Source organism: Notolepis coatsorum, assembly GCF_963971535.1.
Source record: "Notolepis coatsorum genome assembly, chromosome: 17".
In the NCBI taxonomy this organism is placed as follows: Eukaryota; Metazoa; Chordata; class Actinopteri; order Aulopiformes; family Paralepididae; genus Notolepis; species Notolepis coatsorum.
Window position 1 is genome coordinate 103,407,034 of NC_140181.1, and position 17,279 is coordinate 103,424,312.

The following is a 17,279-nucleotide window of genomic DNA, read 5'->3' on the forward strand; positions in this document are numbered from 1 at the left end:
TTTCTATAATTGTTTTGTCGAAACCGGAAATCCTGTACTTCCGTTTACACACTAGGAGGCATATCTTTACCAGCCTAATCCAACACAGAAAGCAGGAAACGGCAGTAGTGAATCACAAAACACCAAATCATCATCTACAGGCACGTTTTATTTGCAAAAGATTTAGTACAAAAATAAAATGATTCAAGTACAAAAACCTTTGACAAACTTGGGACGATGTGAAATTATATCATTGAAGCTTTGCACACCTGAAAATTGTATATACATATATTGATGGCTGAAACGCAAAACCGCCTATCTGCAAAATTCTGGATTTTCTGATTTCACTTTGGATGATGAGAAACCTATCTGCACCTATTCAGTCGGTCTGCAAGATATTTTCCAAAAGCAGTGTATTATATTTGGGTATCCTTAGAAAATAGCATTCTGCAAGAAAACTAATTGTTTTAGTAAAAAAAATAATACATTTTCAGAGATACGTTTTGCGTTTCAGCCATAAATATATATACACACAATACACACATATATATATATTTTTTTTTGAATAAATTTTCCCCTCCAATGCACATTTGACCAAAACCTCCATGGGGTTGAAAACATTTATTTAACTTGTTTTTTTTTACTCCAGTACTAATCTTTTAAATCCATGTGAGGGAGAACACAAGAGGACCCCTGGGGGTTAGGAAGGCTGGGATTGAACAAAAAGTTGTTCCAGATTTTGAAAGCTCACACAGTGAGTGAAAGGTCTAAAAATAAAAATTAAATAAAACTACTTCCTCCCTCAAAGCAACAATAACACATTTAATGCTGTAGCAAGACCTTAAGCTATAGGGATGATTTACTTTTTTGATTCGTTTTGGGGGAAATCGACTTTAAAAACACTTATTTCACCGATTCCTATTCACATTTTGTACCAATTATGTAACAGACAATGATGTTATCACCGAATGACCAAGGATTCAAATATAGACTAGAGAATTCAACCTACAAACATGACACGCTCACAGTACTAAGACATTTTCCCAAAAAAATAGTACAATTTCAAAAAAAAAAAAACATTACCATGTTTAATGTTATGCTCAATTAAGAGTAATAACTTGACACTTAGATAATGGGCAATGTTTTCCATCACGACACAAACCAAAGTATCATTGGAGAGATTACACACTACAAATACAGTAGTACTCGATACTCTCCACAGACCAAAGTGGCAGCTCTGGAAATGTGTCTTGTGTGACTAAAGGGATGCATTTGCGTAGGAGGGACGAATCACTCAAGTATACAACAAGACCGGCACATGCGGGTACTTTGCCTTTTTTTTTTTTGCGGCCACACCTACTTTTGGGGGAAGCATTGTATTCACCCTGTATAGAAACAGGATATTTCCTCATTTCCCTACCTGGACATTTAATATCACGCTTATGAATCTCCAAGTGACCTAGAAAACGAAAAGGCAATGACTATGTGTGATTCATATCCCTGTGTTTTGTAGGGCTGCACGATTAATAGATTTTAAATCGAAATCGCAATTTGGAATGATGCAATTATCAAATTATCAAATCACAAATTTATTTTTTTCATTTATTTAACCAGGAAGTCCCATTGAGATACAAGATCGGTTTGGGAGAGGGAGGTAAGGGGTTTTAGATTGTGTGTTGTGAAGTTTAGACTTCAGAGAGGGAGAGTAAAGTACAGAAAAAAGGTACCGTTGGGTACCGGTATCGATTTCCAGGTAAAAAGAAACATTTTCAGACTCGGTGTCCTGAAAAGACCCACAGCGTAGGCCAGATGCAAGCCACATTTTACAATAAATCTCTGTGGGGCTGCTTTAAAAAATATATATATTATAATCGCAAATTTTATCACAATCGCAATATCTGTCCGAAAAATCGCAATTAGATTATTTCCCAAAATCGTGCAGCCCTAATGTTTTGTCCTAAACAAATGCCGTCTAATCCCCCAAAAAAGAGGCGTGGCGATCAAAATCCAGTGCAGATGACGTATCGCTGCTCTGATGTATCGTTAATCTGGAATATGACCGTAACGTCCAAAAATGCACTGAAACATAATTATGAAACTACATGCATGTAAACAAATGACTGAAGCATAAATGGTACAGGTCACATTTCACACCAATCTAAATATATCCTTACTTCCAGGAGACAAAATATCAAAACATTTTCACGGCTGTGCCTGTACACACTAAAAGATATCTTTGAAAGATAGAATAAAATATAATGCTAAATTGATATTAATTTAAAATCAAGCTTTGCTCTCTGAAAATCTTGAGGGGGGGGGGGGAAGAAATGTCCCCAAACCAAATAAAAGTGTTAAAATAGACATAAAAAAAGAAAAAAAGGTCCACCCTGGTTGGAACTCCAGACATGTCCAGAGATTGCGTTTTCAGAACAGGTATTTTCGACAGGAATCCACTCCACACTTACACTCCACCCGTAACCGCTTCTTAGGCGACCCTGGCAGACCTGTCAGGCTAAAATTAGAGTCCATCTTCGTGCTCTCTACGTCTATCGGATCAACTGGGGAAACAGAAGGGAAAAAGAATTATGAATAAATGAATATTATGGGACATTATATGAAGGTGAATAAAGGGTGGTTCAAAAAACATATTATACGCTATTGATATATCCTGGAAGAATGAAAGCACAAGCATCCTAGATCTGTTCTCTACAGGTTTCCCACAGACATTGCAAAATGAAATTAAAGGACTTTCAAGTACTTTCCTATGCACTATTTTTCATTTTAAAAGGGCATTTAAAAGGATACAATTCATGCTGATTTTTATAGAAAGAAAATATCAAATCAAATATTTATGGCTTAAAATCTATTTCCGACAATTAGTTACACTTTAATTAAAATAAATTCTATTTCTTGATTCAGAACAATTTCATCATGGATGAACAAAACGTTCAATGCGAATGGTTGATTTGAATTTCAAGGACTTTTTGAGCACCTTGTTAAAAAATGGGTTGTTTCCAACGAATTCCAGGCCTTGACTTTCTTTTGTAAAAAAAGAAAATCAAGCACTTTAAGCACTTCAAGGACCGTGTGCGAACCCCGTCTCTAGACAGAAACTAAAATAGACAATTATAATAGATATATATACTTTGCATGTTGTAGTCGAACGTTAACTCCTCTCCGGACTTGATGCTCCGCGTTGAGAAGAAAGCCAGGCGGGGAAGTCTCTCGTCCAGGTTCTCTATGAACACGTTGTAAACCTGGAGGTTTGGGTCACACTGGAGAGAGGGCACAGGAGAGGGATTCAATGCTGTAAATGGTATCTTTTTGCTTGTTAAAATAAGTGGTCTACGTGTTGAAATAAAAGCCCTACACTCCTGACTGACAGCCATCACTGATATAGAGTGTCTGGTCAGTAACATGGGTCTCCCAGTCCCTCCACTCTGCAGTAAACAGCCATCACTGATATAGTGTCTGGTCAGTAACATGGGTCTCCCAGTCCCTCCACTCTGCAATAAACAGCCATCATCACTGATATAGAGTGTCTGGTCAGTAACATGGGTCTCCCAGTCCCTCCACTCTGCAATAAACAGCCATCATCACTGATACAGAGTGTCTGGTCAGTAACATGGGTCTCCCAGTCCCTCCACTCTGCAGTAAACAGCCATCACTGATATAGAGTGTCCGGTCAGTAACATGGGTCTCCCAGTCCCTCCACTCTGCAATAAACAGCCATCATCACTGATATAGTGTGTCTGGTCAGTAACATGGGTCTCCCAGTCCCTCCACTCTGCAATAAACAGCCATCATCACTGATACAGAGTGTCTGGTCAGTAACATGGGTCTCTCAGTCCCTCCGCTCTGCAGTAAACAGTCATCACTGATATAGTGTCTGGTCAGTAACATGAGTCTCCCAGTCCCTCCACTCTGCAGTAAACAGTCATCACTTATATAGTGTCTGGTCAGTAACATGAGTCTCCCAGTCCCTCCACTCTGCAGTAAACAGTCATCACTGATATAGTGTCTGGTCAGTAACATGGGTCTCCCAGTCCCTCCACTCTGCAGTAAACAGCCATCACTGATATAGAGTGTCTGGTCAGTAACATGGGTCTCCCAGTCCCTCCACTCTGCAGTAAACAGTCATCACTGATATAGAGTGTCTGGTCAGTAACATGGGTCTCTCAGTCCCTCCACTCTGCAGTAAACAGACATCACTGATATAGAGTGTCTGGTCAGTAACATGGGTCTCCCAGTCCCTCCACTCTGCAGTAAACAGACATCACTGATATATAGTGTCTGGTCAGTAACATGGGTCTCTCAGTCCCTCCACTCTGCAGTAAACAGACATCACTGATATAGAGTGTCTGGTCAGTAACATGGGTCTCCCAGTCCCTCCACTCTGCAGTAAACAGACATCACTGATATAGAGTGTCTGGTCAGTAACATGGGTCTCCCAGTCCCTCCACTCTGCAGTAAACAGCCATCACTGATATAGAGTGTCTGGTCAGTAACATGGGTCTCCCAGTCCCTCCACTCTGCAGTAAACAGACATCACTGATATATAGTGTCTGGTCAGTAACATGGGTCTCCCAGTCCCTCCACTCTGCAGTAAACAGCCATCACTGATATAGTGTCTGGCCAAGGTCACAAAATCACATTAGGATCACATGGACAAAAGAGTTAAAAAAGACTATCCACACAACTTGACTCTATAAAACTTGGGAACATCTAGCTAAACAAAATGGTGTGTGGCAAACGGATACAGAACTTTCCATTCTAAACACAGCCTGAATATAATCTAGCCATGACATAGCTGTGTGTTCTCTGAATCACGAATGGCCTTTACAACATTTCCATTGAGGGCTCTGTACTCGTCATGCACTCACGCTGTGGTTGATGAAGTGGGAGATGTTCCCGTGGTGCGCAGCGTCCACAGTGTACACGTCCTCCACATAGTCCAGGTCAAACAGGTAGGTGGAGCCTTGTCTGTCATAGATGTGGCCCCGCCTCTCCGCCTCCTCGTTAGTGATGACCTGGAACACGCGCACAGATATTGAAATTCCTCCCAACAGACGATATTGCGTTAAGAACAAACAAAAAAAAGGCGGCTTTTATTTTGAAAGATCCTCCTGACCATAAGTCTTATTGTTGTTGTCGCTACCTTGACACAGGCCTTTGCTACAAAGTTAACGTTACAATCGCTGAAGCATTTTTTATTCCAACTTCCAATCAGAATTGATAAAGTGAGCAGTGATGGACATCGCGCTGTAAATTAACACTTGACCACATGTCTGATCAGTGCATAGAACTATCCTACATGTCTGTGGTCAGTACATAGAACTATCCTACATGTCTGTGGTCAGTACATAGAACTATCCTACATGTCTGTGGTCAGTACATAGAACTATCCTACATGTCTGTGATCAGTACATAGAACTATCCTACATGTCTGTGATCAGTACATAGAACTATCCTACATGTCTGTGATCAGTACATAGAACTATCCTACATGTCTGTGGTCAGTACATAGAACTATCCTACATGTCTGTGGTCAGTACATAGAACTATCCTACATGTCTGTGGTCAGTACATAGAACTATCCTACATGTCTGTGATCAGTACATAGAACTATCCTACATGTCTGTGATCAGTACATAGAACTATCCTACATGTCTGTGATCAGTTCATAGAACTATCCTACATGTCTGTGATCAGTTCATAGAACTATCCTACATGTCTGTGGTCAGTACATAGAACTATCCTACATGTCTGTGGTCAGTACATAGAACTATCCTACATGTCTGTGATCAGTACATAGAACTATCCTACATGTCTGTGATCAGTACATAGAACTATCCTACATGTCTGTGATCAGTACATAGAACTATCCTACATGTCTGTGGTCAGTACATAGAACTATCCTACATGTCTGATCAGTTCATAGAACTATCCTACATGTCTGTGATCAGTTCATAGAACTATCCTACATGTCTGTGATCAGTACATAGAACTATCCTACATGTCTGTGATCAGTACATAGAACTATCCTACATGTCTGTGATCAGTACATAGAACTATCCTACATGTCTGTGGTCAGTACATAGAACTATCCTACATGTCTGATCAGTTCATAGAACTATCCTACATGTCTGTGGTTAGTGTATAAAACTATCCTACATGTCTGTGGTCAGTGTATAAAACTATCCTACATGTCTGTGGTTAGTGTATAAAACTATCCTACATGTCTGTGGTTAGTGTATAAAACTATCCTACATGTCTGTGGTCAGTGCATAGAACTATCCTACATGTCTGTGGTCAGTGCATAGAACTATCCTACATGTCTGTGGTCAGTGCATAGAACTATCCTACATGTCTGTGGTTAGTGTATAAAACTATCCTACATGTCTGTGGTTAGTGTATAAAACTATCCTACATGTCTGTGGTCAGTGTATAGAACTATCCTACATGTCTGTGGTTAGTGTATAAAACTATCCTACATGTCTGTGGTTAGTGTATAAAACTATCCTACATGTCTGTGGTTAGTGTATAAAACTATCCTACATGTCTGTGATCAGTGCATAGAACTATCCTACACAAGGATTCAATGTCCCCGATTACATCACTGGTGGCCATATTCAAACTCATTTACTCCCAATAACTGTCAAACTAAATTAATGTGTACAGAGTTTTTGGAGATGTGTGTGAGATTATGTGCAAAAATAAATCAACATTGTTTCTTTTTTGGTGAAGTGCCCCTTTAATTTCTCACTTGGTCTCGATAACTGTCGAACTAAACGGGGCACTTGCTTGCAATAACACATCGTTATTAGTATCCGTCCATAAAAAGTAGGGATGCACCGATTCGATATTGATATGGGCCCCGATATAATAATAATAATACATTCAATTTATAGTGCACTCTATATTTGGAAACCAAATCTGACTACCGGTATATATATATATATATATATGACTAAAATTGCTGGATCAGGTATCGAAAAATAAAAATAAAAATATATATAAAAAATGTATATATATACACATATCCTATATATATATCGGAATTTATATTTAAAAACAATTATAGTAAATAAAATAATAAATAACAATTTAGTACATTTAATGTTAATTTTAACGTGTTAATTTGTTACATTTTGTTTCACTAAGTTAGGAAAGTAATGTTTTAAGTCAAGCCTGATGTTGCCTTGCACAAAAGAATGATCCCAGTCTCTTCCACATAGTGAGGCGCATACAGTTTATTAATTGAACAATGGGTATCGGATGGGTACTCGGTATCGATATCAATATCGGGACTGAAAAAGTCGGATCGGTGCACCCCTTGTAAAAAGGCAACATTTTCCTACCTCTCCGAGGTACTCGACGACAAAGGCGTTCTTCCTGATGCGCTCGGTGGTGCGAACCCCCCAGCCGCGCCCGTTGTCGGTTCTGAAGATGCAGAGGGTGTGCTGGATGCCTCGCTGCACCACTCTGTTGGGACAGTCGCGGCCGCAGGCGCAGTACCGGTTGCACTCGTAGATGGGCTCCCCCGGCTTCAGCCGCACCTGGCCGGTCTCGGTGTAGGCGGCGCTGTGACCCGAGCCGCCCGGGCAGCACCCGCTCACGGGTTTGTGCCAGCAGTCTGTACATTCACACCCGACGGCAAAACCTGTCTTCGAGACACCGTCGCCGACCTTTACAGGAGAGGAAAGATACGTTAACTACACAAAAGCGGCGACCGTCGGTTGTGTGATAGTAAAGGGTTAACCTTCTGTCGTGTGGCAGTGAAAGGGCTAATATATATATATATATATATATATATATATATATATATATATATATATATATATATATATATATTTATTGTGGCTTCATTTGTGAGGCTTTTTTTTATTTAATTTTATACACACCTTGTAGTCACCGATGTAGTTGAAGTCCCTGGGAGGGCCCTCGAGGTCCACGTGGTTCCGCACCAGGATGCGCCGGCTCAGACCTCCGAAGCTGTTGATCTGAGCCTCCCACTCCTGGAGCCTCTTCTTCTGCACGGCCTTCTGCACCATGAAGGTGGACAGCTCCGGGTCAAACCTCACAGGGACCACGCTCTTGCCCTGCCGGCGCAGCTCGCAGCAAACATCCTCCCAAAACTGACTGAGAATGTCGGCACACCGGAGGTGTTGCCGAGGCTCCCAGGTGTTCCGGGACGCCGGGAAGCCCTTCCACTTGACCAGGTAGAACTCTTTTTCCTGTGACACATCATCAGAAGCCAGAAAGAAAGCCAAGTCAGTCAGCGTGAACATGTTTAACCTACAAAAGCAGATGTCCCCCGTTAGTGATACATACAGGAGAATGAATACGTTTATTTTTGAACATGTATTCTCCATATACCTCAAGCTCCGTCATACATAACAATCATAATGAAAAAGAAATTAAGCAAAAAGTCAAGAGCAATGTAGTTAGTTTGTTGACGTGTTCAAAAAAGGAGTAGAGGGAAGCTAAGCTTATTGATCCCTACCCCCTTACATTTACATTATTTTTTCTTCCATTACATTTTACTTGATTTAACATAATTTAGTATAATACATTATATACTATACTTTGACTTATAGTACAAAAAGAAAAAACTTGAGTCACTTGACAGCAGTAAATAGTAGGGATGCACCGAAATTTCGGCTACCGAAAGTTTTCGGCCGAAAATGGCAAAAAATTGCCTTTCGGCTTATGGCCGAAAGAGTTTTTTCACTGAAAATATAATACCGAAACAGAAACAACCTGTAACCTAACGCGTGTTGTTGTGATGATGTCGCGCTGTCGGGAGTCGCGCGGTTTCTATGTAAACTCTGCGCGCAACGTGTCCAATATGTGCATCTTTAACATCCTTATTTACTATATGCCCATCGCGGTTAATCACTGAGTGATCTAATATGCATATTATTCAGAGCGAGAGGGGGGGGGATAGTGTTTCTCACATTGACGCTGTCTGTCGTTGATAATATAATCTTTCTCAAGCATACACGTCGCGCGTCTACTGTGCCGAGTCAAGAGAGCACATTCAACTGGGGACTAGAAAGGTGCACTCAGTAGAGCACAGATGTCCGCCGTGGCAGCCAGAGAAAAGATGGAATTAATGTGCTGTATGCATTCAGAAGTGCTGAATAAATGTTTTATGGACCCATAATAGTGATTATTTATTATTTAAGTTAGGTTTTGCCATAATCATATATTTTTCCATAATCATAATGTTCCACAACATTGGTAAAAAAAATTCTATTCTATGAATCATTTTCGGCCTTTCGGCATTCGGTTTTCGGCCAACTGTTTTCTATTTTCGGTATCGGTTTCAGCCAAGAATTTCCCATTCGGTGAATCCCTAGTAAATAGTAGGTGTTCTGAAGGGCCAGATTAACACTGAGAATCTACGTTTTATTGTTTTATATAACTTGTATATTATATATATATATAAGCTATATCCCTTTAAGCCTCCGTTTGAATCATAGCATTATTCGCCTTCCTCATTGGACAACGCCCTTGACACCCACGGCGCCAACAATCGCGCCCCCCAGACAAGTTCAAAGACGAGTTCGGACAAGTCGAGACATGCCCTTGGCCAGCGCATTGATTCCGGACAAGAGATTTGGTTGCGCCCTAGAAAGCACTCTAAGTATATATATTGTGGAAGGCGCGAGCAGCAGAAGTGTGTGTGCAGTTAGTTCGACCTAACCTAACGTGAAGTGAAGAGTTCGTCATTAGAGTTCGGTGTGCAGAAGTAACGTGCAGTTCGACCTAACCTAGTGCGAAGTGAAAGTGTGAATCTAATGCAGTTCGTTCGGCGTTCGTCTAGTAGCAAAGTGAAGCGTGAACCTTAGCAAGTGTGTGTGGACTTAATGTAATTAGTAGCAGAACACGAGGTGAACCTAGCAGCCGAACTATTGGACATGTGAGCAGTGGAACCTACAGCGGTGTATCGTTACGGATAATTAGTAGCTCCTTAGATACGACCTTGATATTGTAGAACCATTATTGGTGGATTATAGTGACTTGTGGAAACGTAGTACCGTGGAGAAGAGCATCGTTAATACCATTGTCGTTTGGATTTAACTACCCTGAAGATCTGCATCGGGCTAGCCGGATTCGATACCGGTGTCTCACGCGTTGGTGACGAGCGCTTAGACCGCTGCGCCACCCAGTCGCCTTGCCTGGGATTCATTTAAATCAACAAGGCCCATACATTTTAATGTTTGTAGCTTTATAAATAAGTTATTTGTGGGTTCATAATATCCATCATTGTTGACTATTCTTATTGCTTTTTTCTTTTTTCATGGTGCACATTGGTTGTAGAATGCTTTTGTAGGGGTTACCCCACACTTCCGCACAGTAGTTCATATATGGAAGGAAGAGCGTACAGTACAGTGTATACAGTGTTTTTTGGTTTAGAATGCATCTTATCTTACATAAAACACCAACACTTCATGCCAATTTTGTTCTGACATATTTGACTTGAGGTTTCCAGTCGAGCTTTGTGGTCTATTATTACACCCAGAAATGTATTCTCAAATACCCTTTCTAGTTTAATACTATCAATCAATAGTTCAACCGGTGTGTTTTCTTGTATATCACGTTTACCAAATATCATGAATTTGGTTCTTTATATTTAATGATAATTTATTTGCATCAAACCACACTTTCAGCTTGGATAGCTCAGCTGCCACATTCATTAACAACTTTTGGAGGTTCTCTCCCTCATAGAAGACATTTGTATCGTCAGCAAAAATTAAATTTTTCAAAATGTTTAACGCATTACCTATATCATTTATGTACAGTATGAATAATTTAGGGCCTAGACTTGACCCTTGCGGCACACCACAGCTTATGTTTGACTGAGTGGACCTGTACTACCCCAACTGCACAAACTGTTATCTTTGTTCTAAGTAACTTTTTAACCACTTGAGCCCTACTCCTCTGATCCCATACATTTCCAATTTTAGTAGCAGAATATCATGATTTATGGTGTCAAAAGCCTTCTTAAGATCTATGAAGACCCCTATTGCAAACTTCTTATTATCAATTATTGAGAGAATTCCTCAAACTAATTCTCACTTAAAGCAGATACACTGGGTGCATATTGATTGAAAATTGTATTAACAGATTGCATAATGGGTACAATACAGTACAGCTCAATACACACAATTGTTAAAGGGGATGCAGACCAGAGAAAGAATTTTGTCTTGTTTAGATCAGGGTCCCCCATTTTCAATTCATCGTAACATACATGACATACAGATAGATAGTACTGCTACATCTAGACATTTATGACATACCAGATCTACAAATACAGTACTGTTTGTGATACAAAAAAAGTGTCTAAAAAAAGAGAGTATAATACATTTGAGGGGTCATTAAAGTGCTTAAGGGATTGCTATTTGCTACCCATTTTGGCAATAATAACCTGAAGTTCTAACCTGCAGTTCTCCCATTGCGTTTCCTTTCCTTCGACCGCGCATGAAGGCCCTCTTGTAGTCACACAGGTATTCCACTTCATAGCTGTGCAGTTTGAGTCTGTTGATGCCCAGGTCTGTGCAGGTGACGCCCTCATATCGACACAGGTCCTCCAGCTGGCTCGGGATCACTTTGCACGGAACCACGCATTGCAGCAGTTCTACAAAAGAATAACGAACACACAGATACATCCCCATGAATTATTAAAGTGAATGGTCAGTGTAATTCATGACTATTTCAATACATACATTGATTGATAGATTGAAAACTTTATTAACAAATTGCAGAATGGGTACAATACAGTACAGCTCAATACACACAATTGTTAAGGGGATGCAGACCAGAGAAAGACTTTCGTCGTGTTTACATCAGGGTCCCCCATTTTCAATTCATCAGGACATATGACATACACAGGTAGACAATACTACATCTAGACATTTATGACATACCAGATTTGCAAATACAGGCGTCTAACTACAGGACACCCACAAGAAGTACAAATATAAATACGTTGAACATTTAGAATATCAACATCACAAAACATTACTTTCAATTCCACTCTTTGTCTCTCTCTCTGGGATGTTGTCTGTTAATAATAATAATAATCTGCATTTACATTTATTTTCGACACTCAATAACCAAGTCGAGTTTGCACTGCATGGTTTGATTGATTGAAAACTGTATTAACAGATTGCAGAATGGGTACAGTACAGTACAGCTCAATACATACAATTGTTAACACTTTCAGTGCCACAGACAACATATCTCGTTTTATTAGGCCCCCCACTGAGTGCCCACAACGACAAATATCATTTTATTTGTTGGTGGTGGTGGAATGAACTACCCACCCCAGTTAGGACAGCCGAATCACATCCAATCTTTTGCCGTTGACTAAAGACGCACTTCTTCAACCATTATCTGAATTTAAAATAAAAAAAAAAAACAATAAAAAAAGAAAAAAAAATCTAACCCTAACTAACCGTACTGTCATGCACTTGTCCTAATAAACTAACCTACACTGTAGCACTCAACACTTTGATGAACATTGTTGCTCAGCTGATAGAGTTGTGCCCTTCCTGATGGCTTGTCGTACAGAACTTGTAAGTCGCTTTGGATAAAAGCGTCAGCTAAATGACTAAATGTAAAAATGTAAATCTGATTTCATATTTCATCAACCGAGTCTCCCGTTGGTACAGCAGCTCCTCCAGCAGCTCAGAATGGAAAAAAGCGCCCCCTATCGTCTATCCCTGTGTAACTGCAGGTCAGTTGCTTAGACTGACCTGGGATCAGTCGATATGTAGAGGCGGAGCCAACTGGCTCCTTGAGCTGGCAAGCTGTCTGCTCAACATGGAAGTCAACCGCAAGACGGGAATCAGCCTGGAATATATATTCACAGTAGCCAATACTCAATCAATAAGCGTGATCGATATTTGGAATGGCGATCAGGAATTGGAATGATCTTTTTGGAGAACATCTGATCTGAGGTAAGGAATCTATTTAACAGTATTGGGATAATCAGAGTTGTATTCGCTGAGATCTCAGCGTTTGCCCTATGTGTGTGTGTGCGATCGCTGATGAGGACATAAGAGAAGCGATTTTTCAGCCCGCGTCCATAGCGTGCATACGTACACATAACATATACTATCGATAATCTAGCGTTTATTTGAAAACGATTCATAAATAGGCCGAAAATGACAACGTTTTTGTGTATTCTAGAATATTCTAGTAAACGTCTTTTATCATGGAATCTTTATTTCCTTGAAAACGAGGGCTTTTCAAAATGCTATAAAACGAAAATGAACCGATAAAAAAACAATCCGCTTCGACAATGTTGACTGGAAAACGAGTCATTGATTAATTAAGCTATGGGCAGATTAGACATACAGAAAAAATATAACGCACATCCTCCGTTTGTTGGTGCTGAGCTGAGCCCAACTGTAAAAACAGTAGTACATAAGAACAAAGCGGGGCTCGCAACTCACTTGTAGTTCCAGGTGATTTTAATAAACAAAACAGGCAGTAGATGCAACGTTTCGACCTCACGTTGCATCTACTGCCTGTTTTGTTTATTAAAATCACCTGGAACTACAAGTGAGTTGCGAGCCCGCTTTGTTCTTACAGATTAGACACATAGCCATAATTTAAAACATAGATTAGGCGTTTTTAACGCTAACATTGAAGTGGATGGTGGGCATTCAACCGGTAAATCAAGGTTAAGCAAGGGCTCTGAAAGGGATGCAGACCAGAGAAAGACTTTCGTCTTGTTTACATCAGGGTCCCCCATTTTCAATTCATCATAACATATATGACACACACGACATACAGATAGACAGTACTGCTACATCTGTACATTTATGACAGTAGTCTACCCCGTGGCATCTGACAAAGCGAAATTAATCATATATTGTAAATGAGTTTATGATCATAATCGCAAACACGACGTGGTCAGGGTCGATCTACTAACTAGCACAGACCGCGGCGGCAAGCAACTAAACATTGTCACCCGGATGTTTCTACAACTCAACTTCAGACCTATGTTACTCTATCACGTTAGCACTCAAATGTAATTTTCCTTCTGGAATCAGAAACTTCAGAATGTCATCTTTCAAAAGAGACCAGGCTCATGCATGTGCTAGAAGTATAAATCATGTTGTTTTGGTTTGCAAAAAAAAAGTATGCAGTCCTCAAAAAAAAGAAAACTAAAAGGCCACTTTTGGGGGCGGCAGGTTAACCGGTTAACGTCGCGCACATTTCGACAATCATTTGAAAAGCTCTCTCAATGTGCATACTAGATAATTCATGAAATATATGTTTTTTTTTAAACAATGTATGTATGAAATCAATAAAAGCGAGTTTCGCCTCACGGTACCTTTTAAATGTTCCGCCATGTTTCCTTCGCCGCCAAATCCTAACAAGGGGTGGAAGTTCGTGGAACGACTGAGCCAATGGGTGCGCACGCATTTCAAAATGACAAACAAACCAGCCAATCACCGGCCATCCTTTCAGCACATGTGACTTAACCCTTTCACTGCCGCGCTACCAAAACGGTTAACCCTTTCACTGCGGCGACACGACAGCCGGTTAACCCTTTCACTGCCACACGACAGCCGGTTAACCCTTTCACTGCCACCTACAGAAGGTTAACCCCTTTACTATCACACAAACTGACGGGTTAACCTTGTCGTGTGCCAGTGAAAGGGACAGAACATTGTCGATGACAACACAGACGACAATTACAGCTTTATTTATTTGTATATGTCTTTATTAGTGCTGTCAGGCGATTAATTTTTTTTATCTAATTAATTACAGGATTTGTAATGAATTAATCTAATTAATCGCATTTTAATCGCATAACCATTTTAGGCCTGATATTTCATATTTGCATGTGTCCGGATGGCAGAATTCAGTACTGTATCTACAAAACCTTCTGTTTAATCATCTTCCCTTTATTAATTTGCTTAGATTTTTCAGGTCTGGTAAATTTTAGCATGGTGTTATTCAGTCAAAGAAAAAAAATTGAATTGATATTCTCATTTGGTTCATTACAATTCACTCAAGCCTAGTAACAGACACAGTATTTCTGACACTGGGAATACATTCCCTGAGATCCATAGATTGAGATACCAAGAACATGCAAATGGACCATTTAAAAAAGTCTGTAAATGTTTATTTTACGTTTTAATGGAATTAATGAGATTTAAAAACTTTTTTTTTTGTAATTCATTTTAAGTTTTCACAACGCAATAATTTGCTGTGTAATTAATTAATCGAATTAACGTGATAAAGTGACAGCCCTAGTCTTTATACAATTGTTTCTAAACCAATGCTGAATCAATGATAATCAATGCAGAAATGATTACCGTTAAAAGGTACAGTAGTTTATTCAGGATGTGCATTTAATAAATATATTAATCTGCAACCAGCATGACTTGATTTGATTAACACACATACAAGCAAATACAAACACCCATACTTTAACAAACACACATCTGTCTTTCCCCCCCCTTGTTTGATGGTTGAGTTTGACATGTCAGTAGTGACTGGGTCTTGATTCAATGTCACTGATGAATTGAAAATGGGGGACCCTGATGTAAACAAGACGAAAGTCTTTCTCTGGTCTGCATCCCCTTAACAATTGTGTGTATTGAGCTGTACTGTATTGTACCCATTCTGCAATCTGTTAATAAAGTTTTCAATCAATCAATCAATCAAAGCCATGCACATCATACTACACCACCAAACATAGAAGGGAATTGCTTGCCTTGAAGGCAAATAGGAAACTGCAGAATATAAAGGAAATAAGGCGGCCTGCCTACTACGAGTAATTACTCTGCCTGATAAACGGCCACATAAATAGTTAACTAGATCTATGCCAGAGGATCTGTGTCAGTAGTGATGGAACGAGCTTGGACTGGTTTCTTTCAAAGATTGCATTTCATTATTTTCACAATGATGTCCCTAACAGGAAGATAAGCCCTGACCACATGCATGTATGATGTTGTTGTTGTTGTTGTTGTTGTGGATGTACCCCCCCCCCCCCCACACACCTGGACATCTTGAAACACCCCCTAACAACTACACAACATGGATTTCTACCTCATCATCATTGCACTTTGTAAATGCTGAATGTAGTCCGTTACATTCTAGTAAAAGGTCTACAGCCTTGTGTGTGGACGGATAAAGTATGACAGACAGACAGACAGACAGACAGACAGACAGACAGACAGACAGACAGACAGACAGACAGTCACTGTATGCAGTGCAGCAGGGAAGCGTTTGGTTGATTGGTCGGTCACTTTTGCAGCTCCCGCCTCCAGACGATGACCATGCCGGTGGAGTCGGCGGAGGCCAGTAGACTCTCGTCGCAGTTGAAGCTCACGTCCAGCACCGGTCCCCCGTGGCCCTGCAGCTTGTTCACGATGGCCTTGGTGTTCCGCTCCACGTCGAAGAAGTAGACGCAGGCGTCCTCACTGCCAGTCACTGTGTGTCGCGTGAGAGAGAAAGAGACCAAAAGGACCGTTTTAAATGGCACATTTCATGCAGTCAGTGAAATTAAATCACAGAAGATAATTGCAAAGAATAATTAAAAGAATGAAAAAGGCAAGAAACAAACACACACTACTACTACTACTAATAATAATAGTAATAATTAATTAATAAATAATAAATGAGAAAACCTAGGTAAAAGCAATGCTAAAAAGGTGCGTCTTAAGATTTATTAAAAAAAAAATCCAGATTCAGAAAGCCGTAGATCCTCTGGCTGTTCCAAAGGCTAGGACCATTAGCTAAGAGCTGCTTCTCCATCCCTTTTTGTTCTAGCCTGTGGAACACTTTTACCGTTTTAAATGGATGTTAAGTAATAACGTTGAAAAGACGAGATGAAATAGATGAGGGAATTAGAAAAGAGCAATCATCATGTATATATGATATTTATATAATCTATGTATAGAGAGACACACTGAACGATTTCCTGATTGTTTAAAGTCAGGACCATTATAGGTAGAACGACAGGTTATGTATATAACCTAGTTATATGAGTACTGGCTAAGCGTCCCGCTCTTAAGCCTATCGAGATATACCTCATCTCATGTACCTATTGTACTCCATCAACGAAAACAAAAATACGCCCATCACCTGCCGGGCCCCGCCCCTATAGAGGCGTCCTCTATAAGATACTCGGCATGGTCACCAAACACTCTTCCTCGCAAAAAACCCGTTTCCAGGAAAAGATTTCCCAAGGGAACTCAGGGCCGCTTAAGAGCGGGACGCTTAGCCAGTACTCATATAACTAGGTTATATACATAACCTGTCGT

At 40.1% G+C, this 17,279-nt stretch overlaps 2 protein-coding genes across 3 annotated transcripts in view; both read right to left on the reverse strand.

Moving 5' to 3' along the window:
- Window positions 1-214: 214 nt before the first annotated feature.
- Window positions 215-14,377, reverse strand: LOC311243802 (histone-lysine N-methyltransferase SUV39H1-like). Its single transcript, XM_084333154.1, has 7 exons — window positions 14,336-14,377; window positions 11,430-11,626; window positions 7,884-8,216; window positions 7,341-7,667; window positions 4,863-5,009; window positions 3,125-3,254; window positions 215-2,537 (listed from the first exon to the last, which is right to left on the reverse strand). Exons 1-7 carry the CDS (start codon window positions 14,352-14,354, stop codon window positions 2,404-2,406), a joined length of 1,287 nt encoding a protein of 428 aa, XP_084189280.1. The 5' UTR covers window positions 14,355-14,377; the 3' UTR covers window positions 215-2,403.
- Window positions 14,378-15,987: 1,610 nt separating this feature from the next.
- Window positions 15,988-17,279, reverse strand: part of wdr13 (WD repeat domain 13) — a 32,178-nt gene continuing 30,886 nt past the window's right edge. For both annotated transcript variants that reach the window (XM_084333152.1, XM_084333153.1), the window contains exon 10: window positions 15,988-16,446. In XM_084333152.1, coding sequence (XP_084189278.1) covers window positions 16,259-16,446 — 188 coding nt within the window. In that variant the 3' untranslated portion in view covers window positions 15,988-16,258. The remainder of the gene's footprint in view (window positions 16,447-17,279) is intronic.